The 19099-nt window shown below is 42.1% G+C and overlaps 1 protein-coding gene across 6 annotated transcripts in view; it reads left to right on the forward strand.

Annotated features, from left to right (window-relative positions):
- Nucleotides 1-4361: 4361 nt before the first annotated feature.
- The window catches only part of LOC106562868 (rap guanine nucleotide exchange factor 1), a 126672-nt gene continuing 111934 nt past the window's right edge, over nt 4362-19099 (forward strand). For 4 of the 6 annotated variants that reach the window (XM_045689808.1, XM_045689809.1, XM_045689811.1 and 1 more), the window contains exon 1: nt 4362-4679. In XM_045689808.1, the coding sequence (XP_045545764.1) occupies nt 4652-4679 (28 nt within the window). In that variant the 5' untranslated portion in view covers nt 4362-4651. The remainder of the gene's footprint in view (nt 4680-19099) is intronic. The other 2 variants (XM_045689812.1, XM_045689813.1) reach the window with 2 other exon arrangements.

Genomic DNA, 19099 nt, shown 5'->3' on the forward strand with positions numbered 1-19099 from the left:
TACCAGCCTCAAATTGCAGCCCAAATAAATGCTTAATCGACACATATCAACTGTTCAGATGAGACTGTGTGAATCAGGCCTTCGTGGCAGAATTGCTGCAAAAAACAATACTAGAGGACACCAATAATAAGAAGAGAATTGCTTGGGCCAAGAAACACGAGCAATGGACATTAGACCGGTGGAAATATGTCCTTTGGTCTGATGAGTCCAATTTTGCGATTCTTGGTTCCAACCGTCACGTCTTTGTGAGATGCAGAGTAGGTGTACGGATGATCTCCGCATGTGTAGTTCCCAATGTGAAGCATGGAGGAGGAGGTGTGATGGTGCTTTGCTGGTGACACTGTCAGTGATTTATTTTGAATTCAAGGCACACTTAACCAGCATGGCCACCACAGCATTCTGTGGGTATACGCCATCCCATCTGGTTTGCGCTTAGTGGGACTATAATTTGTTTTTCAACAGTACAATGACCCAACATACCTCCAGGCTGTGTAAAGGCTGTTTGACCAAGAAGGAGTGTGATGGAGTGCTGCATCAGATGACCTGGCCTCCACAATCCTCCCAGCCTCAACTCAATTGAAATGGTTTGGGTTGATTTGGACCGCAGAGTGACGGAAAAGCAGACAACAAATGCTCAGCATATGTGGGAACTCCTTCAAGACTGTTGGAAAAGCATTCCAGGTGAAGCTGGTTGAGAGAATCCCAAGAGTGTGCAAAGCTGTCATCAAGGCAAAGGGTGATTACTTTGAAGAATCTCACATATAAAATGTATTTTGATTTGTTTAACACTTTTTGGGTTACTACATGATTCCATATGTGGTATTTCTGTCACACCCTGATCTGTTTCACCTGTCTTTGGGATTGTCTCCACTCCCCTCCAGGTGTCACCCATCTTCCCCATTATCCCCTGTGTATTTATACCTGTGCTCTCTGTTTGTCTGTTGCCAGTTCGTCTTGTTTGTCAAGTCAACCACCGTTTTGTCTCAGCTCCTGCTTTTCCCCAGTCTCTTTCTCGCCCTCCTGGTTTTGACCCTTGCCTGTCCTGTCTCTGAGCCCACCTGCGTGACCACTTTGCCTGCCCCTGACCCTGCCTGCCGTCCTGTACCTTTGCCCCACCTCTGGATTACCGACCTCTGCCTGACCTGACCCTGCCTGCCGTCCTGTACCTTTGCCCCACCTCTGGATTATCGACCCCTGCCTGCCTTGACCTGATGTTTGCCTGCCTCTGTTGCTGTAATAAACATTGTTACTTTGACACATTCTGCCTCTGGGTCTTACCTTCAAACCTGATAATTTCATAGTTTTGAAGACTTCACTATTATTCTACAATGTAGAAAATAGCTAAAAATAAAGAAAAACACTTGAATGAGTAGGTGTGTCCAAACTTTTGACTGGTACTGTAGGTCCTGGATGGCAGGAAGCTTGGCCCCAGTGATGTACTGGGCTGTACGCACTAACCTCGTGTAACCGATGTGAAATGGCTAGTTAGTTAGCGGTGGTGCGCGCTAATAGCGTTTCAATCAGTGACGTCACTCGCTCTGAGACTTGAAGTAGGGTTTCCCCTTGCGTTGCAAGGCGCGATGGGTAACGATGCTTCGTGGGTGTCAGTTGTTGATGTGTGCAAGGGTCCCTGGTTCGAGCCCAGGTTGGGGCAAAGAGAGGGACGGAACCTACACTGGTACACTCAGTAGTGCCTTGCGCTTGGATGCCGAGCAGTTGCCATACCAGATGGTGATGCAACCGGTCAGGATGCTCTCAATGGTGCAGCTGTGGAACATTTTGAGGATCTGAGGACCCATGCCAAATCTCAAGTCTCCTGAGGGGGAAAAGGCATTGTCGTGCCGTCTTCACAATTTTCTTGGTGTGTTGACCATGATAGTTTGGTGGTGATGTGGACACCAAGGAACTTGGTGAAGAGGCGACTCTGGGATGCTGGTCTTCTAGGCAGAGTTGCAAAGAAAAAGACATATCTCAGACTGGCCAATTAAAATAATTAAGATGAAGATGGGCAAAAGAACACAGACACTGGACTGAGGAACTCTGCCTAGAAGGCCAGCATCCCAGAGTTGCATTCAGTTGTACAACTGACTAGGTATCTCCCTTTCCCTTCCTTTATACTCAATCCAATTCCACATTTTGTTCAATGGAGACAGTGCAGTTCCGCTCTAAACACACGTTTCTAACGCAGCACGTGAGCGACGCTTGGTGAAAAAGAAATGAATGGCAGCACTCTGTCTTTTCTTTTTCTTTTTTGGCACTCAGGGTGTGTTGTCAACGTATGGCCCTTAGGTGTCAGCCAGTAGCTATTCTAGCCTGGTTCTGATTCGAGCAGAGGAGTGGAAACTGGAAAACTGACTGCACAATCTTGGATTCTACCGAGAATGGTGACAGAACAACACACCTTCCAGGTAATCACTATAGTAGAAAGGTTATGAAATAGGTTACATTGTCACTGTTTGGATTAAATATAAGCAGTGGCTGTAGCACTATGTGAAATTCATCCCAATCCTCCCAATACTGGTCCTGGGGACCGAAAGGGGTGCACATTTTTGTTTTTGCCCTAGCACTAACACACCTGATTCAAATAATCAAAGGACTGATGGGTTGATTAGTTAAATTGTGGTAGTGTTAGGGCAAAAACAAAAATATGCATTCCTTTGGGTCCTCAGAACTAAGATTGGGATGCTCTATGTAACATATCAATAAAGTGACCAACCCTTGAGTTGACTACCCTCATAGAAATAGATAGCTGCATCAACATTATCAATATTCCACTTTCTCTTCCTTTTTCTCACTTTCCAACTAAACTTTCCCCGGGCAAAGTTGGTCATCTTACTCACCACTGTACAAAGTACACTAAGTTCTCTACGTCACATTCAAATCAAATCAAGCTTTATTTATATAGCACAATTCAGACATGGATGCAATGCGCTTCACTGGAAGAAAAAAAACATAAAAAACAATGTAAATTGAAACATTAATATCTACAACACAACAAACATCAGAGGATAAAAAACTAAAGAATAACAATAAAAACTGAAAGACTATAAACCACCCCAAGGAAAAGCAGAGCAAAAAAGGTGTGTTTTAAGATCTCTTTTAAATATGTCCACTGTTTCGACCCCCTTCAGGTTCTCTGTCAGGCTATTTCAGAGGCTGGGGGCATAGTAACTAAAGGCTATGAGCGACGCTTAGGCAATGCCTCTTGGTCCTAGGCTTTGGGATATTGTGGTTGAAACTGTCAAACAAAACTAACGTGCAGCCAATGAAACATTTTTATGAAATTGCATTGCCTAATCAGTGATATGGAGTAAACAGCGGAGCTTACAGCTACAGTGAAGAAACTGACAGGGGCATTGGCTTTGCTGTATGTTGAGGCACCCATAGAGAAGCAACTACATCTACAGGCCAGTTATTCTGTCAGTGAGCAGAGCTCTATCCTGTCCTGACAGGCCTGTCTCTGCTCAGGAACTCATTGTTCTGTTTTTCCTCTCTGTGATTTCACCATAGCCTCAGCAAATGCATTCCACACACACAGTGTACACACCCACACACATACATGCACCAACACTCACCATAGCCTTGAGACATACATTCCCTAAAGTCAGAGGGCAGACCTGCTTCCTGTGACATGTTACACATTCACTCACACTATGAATATTTCTGCTGCAATTAAGATTGACTCCACACATTGAAGGACAAGGTACTATACTCAACGGTGATATACAACAAAGTTATGCTTAGATTTTTGAGAAAAGCTTGAGTCAGGTCAATGTCAACCTCTTCACTTGAGGTCCAAGATTCCACCCTATGCTTCTCCTAAATGATTAGTATTGGTATTCTAATTCCTAATTCTATGGCTTCTCCCTTGGCCCCTCAAGAAATCAGTGGGTGGATAAAGGATGATCCAGATCGCTAAACACTGACAGAAGGGAATGCAGATCCACTCTGCCAGTCAGATCAATTATTCAGAACAAGAAGATAAGGGCATCCTCACACACTGACTTTTTCATGCTAGACATGCTGCTTTGTGAGTTAATTTATTTCTGCACTAAACCAAGATAATGTAGGCTAGCCTGGTTTGTTAGGCCCACCGGGCCCACCAGTTGACAGAGACTTCATACAGTATTATACTTTATAAGGCTTATAATATAAAATACTTATACAATACTTAGTTTGTAAAATATCCAGTATAGGGCACTCTGTCAACAATTATATAGGCCTATAGTATTTGGTCAGAGTATTGTTATATAAATGGTTTAATTTACCTCTGAGCAGCCCAAAAGTCTTCACAGATAGTAGCCACAGGGGGCACTTTCCACTGAAATTGAAACCCACCCGCTTGTTGACAAAATGACGTAGCTAATTCCAGGCGCAAGGCGGCGCTGCTGTCCATGTCGAGGACGCACGGTTCACGGTAGTGCTGTGTTGGTCTCAGCTCCTCGCTCAGTGAAAATTGCTTGGAGACTGACAAGAAACAGTTTAATACATCGTTTCATGTACATGTGTGTGCCACAAATCTGGTCTCGTACCTCCAGCGATTTCATCTCACGGACACGTGTGAACCAACAATGCGGAAATAATTGAGGGAGACACGGCGCGACGGTTTCTTGTTGTTCTTATTGAGAGTGAAATCACTGCTGGCGACGAAATGTCGGGGAAAATAGAGAGCAAGCAAGGTAAGCCGTCCAGCCGACTGGCTCCTCATACAACTGCTCCATGCCGGGGACTGGGATATCACACACATTGGGGACGGGTAGGCCCGGCTTGGGGGTCTTAAAATCTTTTCCATAGGACCCGCTTTTTGCTAGCCGTGTTGGTGTTTTTCTCTCTTACCCAGTAGAGTAAACGGGTTTTCCACACCATGGCTGTGTCGGGATAACGGTGTAGGAAAAGCTCGCTAGTTAGCGTATGTTGACCAACAACATTCTAGCTAACGTTAGCGCTTTTCCTTAGCTTGTAAGATAGTAACGTTACTAACTTACAAATGTTACTAGTACTCGAAGAAATGACTAAATATTAGCTAGCTCAACTTTATCTAGATACCTTTCTCATTTGCTAGTTAACGTTAGCTTAACCAGCTGTGCTGGCTAAGTTTTAAACCAGTGGGACAACGCCACACAGCAAGCATATCTTGTGTCCTAGACAACCCATTTGCAAGCTAAATAACTCAATATTAACCTCCAGCTTTAACTGGGATTGCAATCACATCGGACTAATGTATCATACCCGCCCTCCCTGTGTTGTCAAATTGACTTTCCATTGTGCACGTGGCATATCTGCTTTGCACAATATTTACAGTGTCCACATTGTGATGCAAAAGTGAACTATGTGCAATATAAAGCGAAGGCATCCTTATCTATGAATATGGCGTTCAGTACAGTGGGAGGCCTGACTACATCGCCTTGTGAAGGAAACTGTCTCCGCTAGTATCCCACCCCTCCAGCGGTCTCTCCGTTTCCCCTCTTGACCTGGGCGGTGATGCCTGCAGCTCACGGTTTCACACACGACACATTGGGCAGTGGTGGGAGTGTGTTGTGAGAGACGGCCCTCCAAACAGACGTACAGTGTCCGACTGTATGTCTATTAGTTCTTATGGAAGTAGCTGAGCCATTGGATTTGTGCATCCTGGTCTAAGATCATTTCGTATTATTCTGTACGTAAATCCAATACATTATTTAGTATGCTATGTTTGGTATGGTTACTTAAGGCTGGGTGGGTGTATAACACAAACATCTAGTAACCCAAAGGTAGCAGTTCCAATCTCATGAACAGCTTTTAGCTTTTTAGCCACTTTAACTTCATACTACTATTTAGCAACTACTTAGCGTGTTAGCTAACCTTAAAACCCTTTAACATAACTGCTAAACTTAACCCCTAGCCTCGCTAATGTTAGCAAGCCAGCTAACTTTGGCCATCTAGCTAGAATTCGTTACATTTAGCAAATTCGTAACATGTAGTATGTTGTGCAAAATCGTGACATAATACAAATTGTAATTGGTAACATATCATACGAAATGGGTGATGGACATCCACAAAATAACATATCATTCGACTCAAAAAATCCTACTAAATGGAGCGTCACAGATTTACGTACAGAATAATTGTAAATGCTCTGAGACCAGGATGATTGTCTGAGCTGCCCTAGATGTGTGCATATGTATGACAGAGTGATATGACATTAAAGGCTGCGTTTTGTCCACAAACATTCACACAATCCTGTCTCTGAGCTCTACAGACAATTCCTTTGACCTCATGGTTGTTTTTTGTGCTGACATGCACTGTCAACCTTATATAGACAGGTGTGTGCCTTTCCAAATCATGTCCAATCAATTACATTTATCACAGGTGGACTCCAAGTTTTAGAAGCATCTCAAGGATGATTAATGGAAACAGGATGCATCTAAGCTCATTTTTGAGTGTCATAGCAAAGGGTCTGAATACTTATGTAAATAAGGTATTTCTGTTTTTTATTTGTAAAAGTTTCTAAAAACCTGTTTTCACTTTGTCATTGTGGGGTATTGTGTTTAGATTGAGTAAAAAAATATTTAATACACTTTAGAATAAGGTTGGTAAATTTGGAAAAAGTCAAGGGGTCTGAATACTTTCCAAATATAGTAAATGTTTTCTGTTCTATGAGAACGACTGAATGCCATGTGTGGCTGCCTGGCTGGTGCCTTGGGGTTTGTCCGCTTGCGCATGTTTACCAGGTCACCTGTTCAGTCTGCTGTCTTTGCCGCTCTGTTCTATATGTGTCCATCAATTCCAGATCTGTCCCCCCAGGGCAGGGCAAACAGACACACTATGTTGGATGCAAGTAAGCTGGAAAGAGGGACTAGGCCCGGCCTGGGCGCCATGGAAACAAACTAAGCTGAGGCACACCAGTGGCACAAGGACTGGATGTGTAGCTATTGTAGGAGAGCTGAAGAAAGGCACATGTTTTGTTCTCCAGAGAGAGGGAATGAAGGAAAGATAAAAGGGTGTCTGTATGGGCTGTAAGGGGAATCTTCAGAGAGCTTGGTCTTATGGTCAGGAAGAGAATTTGTCCAATTCCTTGACACCGGGCAATACTTGAACTAAAGGGGGAGAGTAAGTACAGTACATTCGGAAAGTATTCAGACCCCTTGACTTTTTCCACATTTTGTTACGTTACAGCCTTATTCTAAAATGGATTACATATTATTTTATCCTCATCAATCTACACACAATACCCCATAATGACAAAGTGAAAACAGGTTTTTAGAAATATTTGCAACTGTATTACAAATAAAAAACGTATTCCTTATTTACATAAGTATTCAGACTAGATGTCGACTGATTAATCGGCATGACCGATTCATGTTAGCAGGCAATATTAACTAGGGAAATTGTATCACTTCTCTTGCGTTCAGTGCAAGCAGAGTCAGGGTGGGTATATGCAACAGTTTGGGCCTCCTGGCTCATTACAAACTGTGTGAAGACCATTTCTTCCTAACAAAGACCATAATTAATTTGCCTGAATTTTACATAATTATGACATAACATTGAAGGTTGTGCAATGTAACAGCAATATTTAGACTTAGAGATGCCACCCGTTAGATAAAATACGGAACGGTTCCGTATTTCACTGAAAGAATAAACGTTTTGTTTACGAAATGATAGTTTCTGGATTTGACCATATTAATGACCAAAGGTTCGTATTTCTGTGTATTTATTATAATTAAGTCTATGATTTGATATTTGATAGAGCAGTCTGACTGAGCGGTGGTAGGCAGCAGCAGGCTCGTAAGCATTCATTCAAACAGAACTTTCCTGCGTTTGCCAGCAGCTCTTAGCAATGCTTGATGCACAGCGTTGTTTATGACTTCAAGCCTATCAACTCTCGAGATTAGGCTGGCAATACTAAAGTGCCTATAAGAACATCCTATAGTCAAAGGTATATGAAATACAAATGGTATAGAGCGAAATAGTCGACACGTCATAATTCCTATAATAACTACAACCTAAAACTTCTTAACTGGGAATATTGAAGAACTGGGAATATTGAACCACCAGCTTTCATATGTTCTCATGTTCTGAGCAAGGAACTTAAACGTTAGCTTTTTTACATGGCACATATTGCACTTTTACTTTCTTCTCCAACACTATGTTTTTGCATTATTTAAACCAAATTGAACATGTTTCATTATTTATTGGAGACTAAATAGATTTTATATATGTATTATATTAAGTTAGTGTTCATTGTTCATTCAGTATTGTTGTAATTGTCATTATTACAAATATATAAAAATCATCCGATTAATCGGTATCAGCTTTTTTTGGTCCTCCAATAATCGGTATCGCCTGGTTCACCAACTACTACTCTGATCGAGTTCAGTGTGTTAAATCGGAGGGCCTGTTGTCCGGACCTCTGGCAGTCTCCGGGGGTGCCACAGGGTTCAATTCTTGGGCCGACTCTCTTCTCTGTATCCATCAGTGATGTCGCTCTTGCTGCTGGTGATTTTCTGATCCACCTCTACGCAGACGACACCATTCTCTATACTTCTGGCCCTTCTTTGGACACTGTGTTAACTAACCTCCAGACGAGCTTCAATGCCATACAACTCTCCTTCCGTGACCTCCAACTGCTCTTAACCTCTATGGGCTAGGTGGGACGCTTACGCAGCCAGTGTAATCCCGTGGTGCGTTATTCAAATTCCTAAAAAATACAAAAACTTCAATTTTTCAAATATATGACTATTTTACACCATTTTAAAGACAAGACTCTCGTTAATCTAACCACACTGTCCGATTTCAAAAAGGCTTTACAACGAAAGCAAAACATTAGATTATGTCAACAGAGTACCCAGCCAGAAATAATCAGACACCCATTTTTCAAGCTAGCATATAATGTCACATAAACCCAAACCACAGCTAAATGTAGCACTAACCTTTGATGATCTTCATCAGATGACAACCCTAGGACATTATGTTATACAATACATGCATGTTTTGTTCAATCAAGTTCATATTTATATCAAAAACCAGCTTTTTACATTAGCATGTGACTAGCATGTGACTAGCATTCCCACCGAACACTGCCGGTGAATTTACTAAATTACTCACGATAAACGTTCACAAAAAGCATAACAATTATTTTAAGAATTATGGATACAGAACTCCTCTATGCACTCAATATGTCCGATTTTAAAATAGCTTTTCGGTGAAAGCACATTTTGCAATATTCTCAGTAGATAGCCCGGCATCACAGGGCTAGCTATTTAGACACCCAGCAAGTTTAGCACTCACCAAAGTCAGATTTACTATAAGAAAAATGTTATTACCTTTGCTGTCTTCGTCAGAATGCACTCCCAGGACTTCTACTTCAATAACAAATGTTGGTTTGGTCCAAAATAATCCATCGTTATATCCAAATAGCGGCGTTTTGTTCGTGCGTTCAAGACACTATCCAAAAGGGTAAATAAGGGTGACGAGCATGGCGCAATTCGTGACAAAACATTTCTAAATATTCCATTACCGTACTTCGAAGCATGTCAACCGCTGTTTAAAATCAATTTTTATGCTATTTTTCTCATAAAAAAGCGATAATATTCCGACCGGGAATCTGCGTTTAGGTAAACAGACGAAAGAAAATAAAGCATGGGGTCGACTCGGGCATGCGCCTAAGCCCATAGTACTCTGATCGGCCACTTGCCAAACGCGATAAAGTGTTTCAGCCAGAGGCTGCCTCGATATCGTTCAGCTTTTTCCCGGGCTCTGAGAGCCAATGGGAGCCGTAGGAAGTGTCACGTTAGAGCAAAGATCCTCAGTCTTTAATAAAAAGAGCCAAGATGAAACACAACTTGTCAGACAGGCCACTTCCTGCATGGAATCTTCTCAGGTTTTGGCCTGCCATATGAGTTCTGTTATACTCACAGACACCATTCAAACAGTTTTAGAAACTTTAGGGTGTTTTCTATCCAAAGCCAATAATTATATGCAAATTCTAGTTACTGGGCAGGAGTAGTAACCAGATTAAATCGGGTAAGTTTTTTATCCGGCCGTGTCAATACTGCTCCCTAGCCCTAACAGGTTAAATGCAAGTAAAACTAAATGCATGCTCTTCAACCGATCGCTGCCCGCACCTGCCCGCCCGTCCAGCATCACTACTCTAGACGGTTCTGACGTAGAATATGTGGACAACTACAAATACCTAGGTGTCTGGTTAGACTGTAAACTCTCCTTCCAGACTCACATTAAGCATCTCCAATCCAAAATTAAATGTAGAATCGGCTTCCTATTTCGCAACAGCATCCTTCACTCATGCTGCCAAACATACCCTCATAAAACTGACCATCCTACCGATCCTCGACTTCGGCGATGTCATTTACAAAATAGCCTCCAATACCCTACTCAACAAACTGGATGCAGTCTATCACAGTGCCATCCGTTTTGTCACCAAGGCCCCATATACTACCCACCACTGCGACCTGTACGCTTTCGTTGGCTGGCCTTCGCTTCATACTCGTCGCCAAACCCACTGGCTCCAGGTCATCTACAAGACCCTGCTAGGTAAAGTCCCCCCTTATCTCAGCTCGCTGGTCACCATAGCAGCACCCACTCGTAGCACGCGCTCCAGCAGGTATATTTCACTGGTCACCCCAAAGCCAATTCCTACTTTGGCCGCCTTTCCTTCCAGTTCTCTGCTGCCAATGACTGGAACGAACTACAAAAATCACTGAAGCTGGAGACTCATATCTCCCTCACTTACTTTAAGCACCAGCTGTCAGAGCATACATAGCCCATCCAACTACCTTACCCCCATACTGTATTTATTTATTTATCTTGCTTCTTTGCACCCCAGTATCTCTACTTGCACATTTATCGTCTGCACATCTATCACTCCAGTGTTTAATTGCTATATTGTAATTATTTCGCCACCATGGCCCATTTATTGCCTTTTTACCTCCCTCATTTGCACACAATGTATATAGACTTTTTTTCTACTGTATTATTGACTATGTTTGTTTATTCCATGTGTAACTCTGTTTGTGTCGAACTGCTTTGCCAAGATAAAGCCAGGTCGCAGTTGTAAATGAGAATTTGTTCTCAACTAGACTACCTGGTTAAATAGAGATAAATCGGCGTTGAAAAATCATAATCGGTCGACCTCTAATTCAGACCCTTTGCTATGAGACTCGAAAATGAGCTCAGGTGCATCCTGTTTCCTTTGATCATCCTTGATGATAATTGGACCCTACCTCTGATCAATTCAATTGATTGGACATGATTTGGAAAGGCACACACCTGTTTATATAAGGTCCAACAGTTGACAGTGCATGTCAGAGCAAAAACCAAGCCATGAGGTTGAAGGAATTGTCTGTAGAGCTCTGAGACCGGATTGTGTCAATGCACAGATCTGGAGAAGGGTACCAAAACATTTCTGTAATGTTGAAGGTCCCCAAGAACACAGTGACCTCCATCATTCTTAAATGGAAAAAGTTTAGAACCACCAAGACACTTTCTAGAGCTGGCCGTCTGGCCAAACTGAGCAATCGGGGGAGAAGGGCTTGGTCAGGGAGGTGAACAAGAACCCGATGGGGTTCCTCTGTGGAGATGGGGGAACCTTCCAGAAGGACAACCATCTCTTACAGAGAGCTCCTTGACAAAAACCTTCTCCAGAACGCTCAGGACCTCAGACTGGGGTGAAGGTTCACCTTCCAACAGGACAACAACCCTAAGCACACAGCCAAGACAATGCAGGAGTGGCTTCTGGACAAGTGTCAATGTCCAGCCTGAGCCCTGACTTGAACCCGATCGAGCATCTCTGGAGCGACGCTCCCCATCCAACCTGACAGAGCTTGAGAGGATCTGCAGAGAAGAATGGTAGAAACTCCCCAAATACAGGTGTGCCAAGATTGTAGCGTCATACCCAAGAAGAATTGAGGCTGTAATCGCTGCCAAAGGTACTTAAAGTACTGAGTAAAGGATATGAATACTTGTGTTAATGGCATATTTTGGTTTTTCTCAATACATTTTCAAAGATTTCTTAACCTGTTTTTGCTTTGTCATTATAGGGTGTTGTGTGTTGATTGATGAGGGGAAAATTTGATTTAATCCATTTTAAAGTAAGGCTGTAATGTAACAAAATGTGGAAAAAGTCTAGGGGTCTGAATACTTTCCGAATGCACTCTAAATACTTTTACTGTTGCACTTTTGAATACAATTAATGTTCTGTTTTTCTAAATTTGTTTGTCCAATTCTAATCACCTATGTAAATGTGTTTGCAGTTGCACTTTTGAATATAATTATTAAGTTTTAATTCTGTCTTGTCCACTCTAGTGATGCGTTATACATCAAGGTAACAACTGATGACAATTAAAGAATAAGACATCAATTTGCAGTAAAAACATATTTATTTTTCTGTTTCTCCTACATTTTGTCTGGTGCTCCTTACTTTTTTAAATTAGGGGGGGATTTAGAGCCCTGAGCACAAGTCTAAAATGCTGCTAGCGGTATGTGGCACCCGCAATGCCGCCCGTGGCAGAACATTTTCCACAATCGTGTTCGTTGATACACCCATTTTAGTAGGGTCTGCTCTGTTTTTTGGGAGTTAACACTCGTTAAAAAAAGTTCTCTATTACAGTAAAATAATGTCTCAATGCGTTTCAGTGTCCATATGACTGATTCCGTTGGACCAAGCCTCAAATGCAAATAGCATTTGCTTGTTGTCAGAGGAAGACATTTAATTTCGTCTTAGTTATTGTGAGGGGGCTTGGTGTCTGCTTGCGAGTGAAAGTGCACACAGCACTGAAGGAGATGAGACCAAAAAGACGAATGCTAATTTTTTAACAAGGCAAGGCAGTTAGAAACAAATTCTTATTTACAGTGACGGCCTAGCGGGGAACAGTGGGTTAACAGTGCCTTGTTCAGGGGCAGAACGACAGATTTTTACCTTGTCAGCTCGGGGACTCGATCCAGCAACCTTTCGGTTACTGGCCCAACGCTCTAACCACTAGGCTACCTGCCGCCTCATAAAAACTGCAAAGAAAAACAAAACTTGATTCTTGCGATACAGGCATTTGGAACGTCACGTTATTGCATAAATTCGAATTACCCGGTGATTGCTAAAGCCCCCTCTGCACTTACTGAAGCCCTGTCTCAGCACTTGCTTGCAAGTGTTGGGGTGTAGACCTGCTTGTCCGATCAATCCACTTGTCGAACCACCTATAGGCTACATTTTATTCTGCGCTTGCAGATTTTGTATTCTGCCTGCCTTGGTGGCATTATTTTTGTGAAGCTCTGCTACACAGCGAACATTTTTTGAATGAATAAAAGTACATGGGCCTACCCTACCGGTAGCTCAAAAGTTGGAGCCAATTTTGTAGACCTAGCTGCATTTCAAGGTGTACAGTTCAACACCAACAATATGCATAAACAATATAGTAAATAAACTCGGCAAAAAAACGTTTTGCCTATAACTGTCAACTGCGTTTATTTTTAGCAAACTTAACGTGTAATATTTGTATGATGATAAGATTAAACAACTGAGATATAAACTTAAGAAGTTCCACAGACATGTGACTAACAGAAATAGAATGTGTCCCTGAACCGGGGGGGGGTGGCGGCAAAAGTAACAGTGTGGCCACCAGCTTCATTAAGTACTGCAGTGCATCTCCTCCTCATGGACTGCACCAGATTTGCCAGTTCTTGTTGTGAGATGTTACCCCACTCTTCCACCAAGGCACCTGCAAGTTCCCGGACATTTCTGGGGGGAATGGCCCTAGCCCTCACCCTCCAATCCAACAGGTCCCAGACGTGCTCAATGGGATTGAGATCCGGGCTCTTTGCTGGCCATGAAAGGACTCTGACATTGACTCTGACTTGCAGGAAATCACGCACAGAATGAGCAGTATGGCTGGTGGCATTGTCGTGCTGGAGGGTCATGTCAGGATGAGCCTGCAGGAAGGGTACTACATGAAGAAGGAGGAGGAGGTCTTCCCTGTAACGCACAGCGTCGAGATTGCCTGCAATGACAACAAGCTCAGTCCGATGATGCTGTGACACAACGCCCCAGACCATGATGGACCCTCCCTCCAAATCGATCCCGCTCCAGAGTACAGGCCTCTGTGTAACGCTCATTCCTTCGACGATAAACGCAAATCCGACCATCACCCCTGGTGAGACAAACCCGCGACTCGTCAGTGAAGAGCACTTTTTGCCAGTCCTATCTGGTCCAGCGATGGTGGGTTTGTGCCCGTAGGCGACTTTGTTGCCGGTGATGTCTGGTGAAGACCTGCCTTACAACAGGCCTACAAGCCCTCAGTCCAGCCTCTCTTAGCCTATTGCGGACAGTCTGAGCACTGATGGAGGAATTGTGCGTTCCTGGTGTAACTCTGGCAGTTGTTGTTTGTTGCCATCCTGTACCTGTCCCGCAGGCTTGATGTTCGGATGTACTGATCCTGTGCAGGTGTTGTTACACGTGGTCTACCACTGCGAGGACGATCAGCTGTCTGTCCTGTCTCCCTGTAGCGCTGTCTTAGGCGTCTCTCAGTCAATCAGCTGTCCGTCCTGTCTCCCTGTAGCGCTGTCTTAGGCCACAGCTGCAGCCCTCATGCCTCCTTGCAGCATGCTTAAGGCACGTTCACGAGTATGTTAGGACAGTACATTTACAAGAGTTGTGTGTAATGTTTTGTCAAGTCAAAGACAGGGTCACCAAAACCATAAAACCAGCTAAAATGATACACTAACCTTTTACAATCTCCATCAGATGACACTCCTAGGACATTATGTTAGACAATGCATGCATTTTTAGTTCTATCAAGTTCATATTTATATACAAAAACAGCGTTTTACTATGGCATTGATGTTGAGGAAATCGTTTCCCTCCAATAACCGGCAGTCAAGTCAGCGTCACAAATTAAATAATTAAAATTAGAAAACATTGGTAAAATATTATATTGTCATTTAAAGAATTATAGATTTACATCTTTTGAACGCAATCAACTTGCCAGATTTAAAAATAACCTTACTGGGAAATCACACTTTGCAATAATCTGAGCACTGTGCCCAGAAAAATACGCGTTGCGATACAGACTAGACGTCATGTTGGGGAGATCTAAAATCGAAAATACTATGTAAATAATCCATTACCTTTGATTCTCTTCATCAGATGTCACTTCCAGGTATCACAGGTCCATAACGAATGTAGTTTTGTTCAAAAAAGCTCATCATTTATGTCCAAAAATCTCCGTCTCGTTAGCACATGATGTAAGCCAGCCGGACTTCTCGTCATGAACGAGGGGAAAAAATATATTTCCGTTCGTTCAAACATGTCAAACGTTGTATAGCATAAATCATTAGGGCCTTTTTTAACCAGAACATTAATAATATTCAAGGTGGACGAATGCATAGCCTTTTATAACGTATTGGAACGAGGGTACCCAACATGAAGTAGCGCGCCAGGTGTCTAATGGGACATCACCGTTCCATGGCTCTTGTTCGGTCAGATCTCCCTCCAGAAGACTCAAAACACTTTGTAAAGGCTGGTGACATCTAGTGGAAGCAATAGGAAGTGCCAAAATATTCCTAAACCCCTGTGTTTTTCAATGGGATAGGTTTAAAGTCAATACAACACATCAGGTATCCACTTCCTGTCAGAAAATGAGATGAGCAGGGACCCTGGGCATCTTTCCTTTGGTGTTTTTCAGAGTCAGTAGAAAGGCCTCTTTAGTGTCCTAAGTTTTCAGAACTGTGACCTTACTTGCCTACTGTCTAAGCTGTAAGTGTCTTAAACCTCTTAACGACCGTTCCACAGGTGCATGTTCATTCATTGTTTATGGTTCATTGAACAAGCATGGGAAACAGTGTTTAAACCCTTTACAATGAAGATCTGTGAAGTTATTTGGATTTTTACGAATTCTTTGAAAGACAGGGTCCTGAAAAAGGGACGTTTCTTTTTTTGCGGAGTTTATGATAGACTATTACAAAAGTGCACACACTCACAGACACATACTAAGCGTTGAGGATTGATCATGCTGAGATGGCAATCGAGAAGCCAGATTTTAGACATTGCATATAATTTAACAGTTCCAATTCACGTCATGCTGTTTGTATAAATCTATTACTGTTATCTCGCAGTTATTTATCCCGGGAAACGGGTGTGGTTTGGGTGGGAAATCTTGGTTACCCGGTTCCCGCTTTTAAACACGTGTGTGTGTGTGTGTGTGTGTGTGTGTGTGTGTTAGAGGTCGACCGATTTTATGATTTTTTTTCAACGCCGATACCGATTTGTTGGAGGACCCAAAAAAGCCATACCGATTAATCGGCCAATTTTTCTTTTTTTTATACTTTTTGTAATAATGACAATTACAACAATACTGAATGAACAGTAATTTTAACTTAATATAATACATAAATACTATCAATTTATCCTCAAATAAATAATGAAACGTTCAATTTGGTTTAAATAATGCAAAAACAAAGTGTTGGAGAAGAAAGTAAAAGTGCAGTATGTGCCATGTAAAAAAAGCTAACGTTTAACTTCTATAGGGTATGTGGGACGGTAGCATCTCACCTCGCCAACAGCCAGTGAAATAGCAGAGCGCCAAATTCAAAACAACAAAAATCCCATAATTCAAATTTCTCACACATAGAAGTATTATACACCATTTTAAAGATAATATTCTCATTAATCCAACCACACTGTCTGATTTTAAAAAGGCTTTACGGCGAAAGCATAGCATTAGATTATGTTAGGACAGCACCTAGACAAGAAAAACCACACAGCCATTTTCCAAGCAAGGAGAGGCGTCACAAAAACCAGAAATACAGCTAAAATTAATCACTAACCTTTGATCTTCATCAGATGGCACTCATAGGACTTCATGTTACACAATACATGTATGTTTTGCTCGATAAAGTTCGTATTTATATCCAAAAACCCCATTTTTACATTGGCGTGTAATGTCCAGAAATGTTTTGCCTCCCAAAACTTCCGGTGAATGAGCACATCAATTTACAGAAATACTCATCATAAACGTTGATAAAATATTCAACTTTTATTCAAAGAATTATAGATGCACTTCTCCTTAACCTCTTACATCTAGACGTTCCGCTAGCGGAACACCTGCTCCAATATCCAATGATAGGCGTGGCGCGAATTACAAATTCCTCAAAAATACAAAAACTTCCATTTTTCAAACATATGACTATTTTACAGCATTTTAAAGACGACTCTCGTTAATCTAACCACACTGTCCGATTTCAAAAAGGCTTTACAGCGAAAGCAAAACATTAGATTATGTCAGCAGAGTACCCAGCCAGAAATAATCAGACACCCATTTTTCAAGCTAGCATATAATGTCACAAAAAACAAAACCACAGCTAAATGCAGCACTAACCTTTGATCTTCATCAGATGACACACCTAGGACATTATGTTATACAATATGTCATGACTGTCCTGATCAGGTCAGGGTACAGGAGACCACCACCCTACAGATTATCTCCCAAAATCCCAACAGAGGAGGAGAGATCTAGGGGTCTGAAGATGTGGGGGTTTTATGACCCCTCACGCCATAATAAACCTTAGGCCACAGAGAAATTCCTTTGTCCTCACAATGGAATTCTGGCCTCAGAACATTAAACATGCAATAAAGGGACTTTGGAACAATGGTTTCCGTCAGCCACAATGGTGGTCATGACGAGAGGTGGAATATGAAAATGTATGTAACTTTTGAATTGTTATTAAAGGTTAAGAGATGACGTTATTATGAAAACATTGTACCTTTAAGAGTTTTCCCAGTATATGCCTGATGTTTATACATTGTACGTTGTGTGGAAAATATCCAAATCAAAGAGAATGTTTTGGTAAAGATGAGATGTGAAGGTAGTGTCTAAAATAGGATTTTAGTCAAATCTAGGCCTTGCCCCTTAACTTGGTCCGCCCAGAGAATTGCCCTAAAGGCGGTTACGCCCACTTCTGACCCTAGGGTATAAGACAGGAGAGTGAAGAATTAACATAGGAGACTAATTGACCCCAAGCTGCAGCGAAGGTCTAACAAAGTCAACGAACCCCAAAACGAAACACAAGGTTGAAGACAAAGAAATCTTTTTCTACACGAGCTACGGACGAGTAGCTGTGTCTAAGCGGGTGAATTCAAGCCGAACCACCCAGCCTCCACTCTCCATTGAATCGTGATATATACACCGTTCGAGTCCGAAGCTGTGAGCTCTGAGCTACAGAGCTGTCTGTCCTCAGAAGACCCCTTTCAGATCAAGGGCGAGGGATCAGACCACTTAGCCAAGAAGGACACTGACATCGTGAGGACAACCAGAGAGTTGCGCCGGAGAAGTGCGTCATTGAGAAGCCTAAACGACACACGCGGAGCTTCCCACCTGAGACCTCCAACACGTAATTACATCATTATATTCTGACCCATAAGAGCGGCAGTTCGGGGCAAGGCTAGGTTTAAATAAGCATGGCTGACAAATGAACCCAAATGTATATTTCTCTCGTGTACTTTCTTGGTTTCTCTCTCTTTTAAATCCCCATTTTGGGTAACACGCGCCATAGTGTGTTGGCCCGTTATACTAAGTCCTAATCAATAGCTAGACTGTGTTTTGTGTATGTGTATTTCTATCATCATTTTAGCTTGCTAGTAAATAAATAATCAACTAAGATTGGTGTGTTAAACTCATTGGTGAAGCCAAGGTCCGTGCAGATTCCCGGATTATGCGACGTTCAGAATGAGACTGTAGAGGAAATTGATTAATTTAGCGACTGTTGTAAAATCGATATTCTGATATCCTTTGAGTTCATTTGGGAAATAGAAACTCAATCAAAATACTGTTCCCATGGTGCCCCAGGTTGATGAGTTAATTGCTTGATTCATTGCTTAATTCATTTAATCACGCAATTATAAACCGTTAATCATTCGATGAGCAACAGTCGTCACATTAACTAATACAACGTCACGACAAATACATGCATGTTTTGTTCAATCAAGTTCATATTTATATCAAAAACCAGCTTTTTACATTAGCATGTGACGTTCAGAACTAGCATACCTCCGGTGAATTTACTAAATTACTCACGATAAACGTTCACAAAAAACATAACAATTATTTTAAGAATTATA

This window comes from Salmo salar, chromosome ssa11 (assembly GCF_905237065.1).
Source record: "Salmo salar chromosome ssa11, Ssal_v3.1, whole genome shotgun sequence".
Classification (NCBI taxonomy): Eukaryota; Metazoa; Chordata; class Actinopteri; order Salmoniformes; family Salmonidae; genus Salmo; species Salmo salar.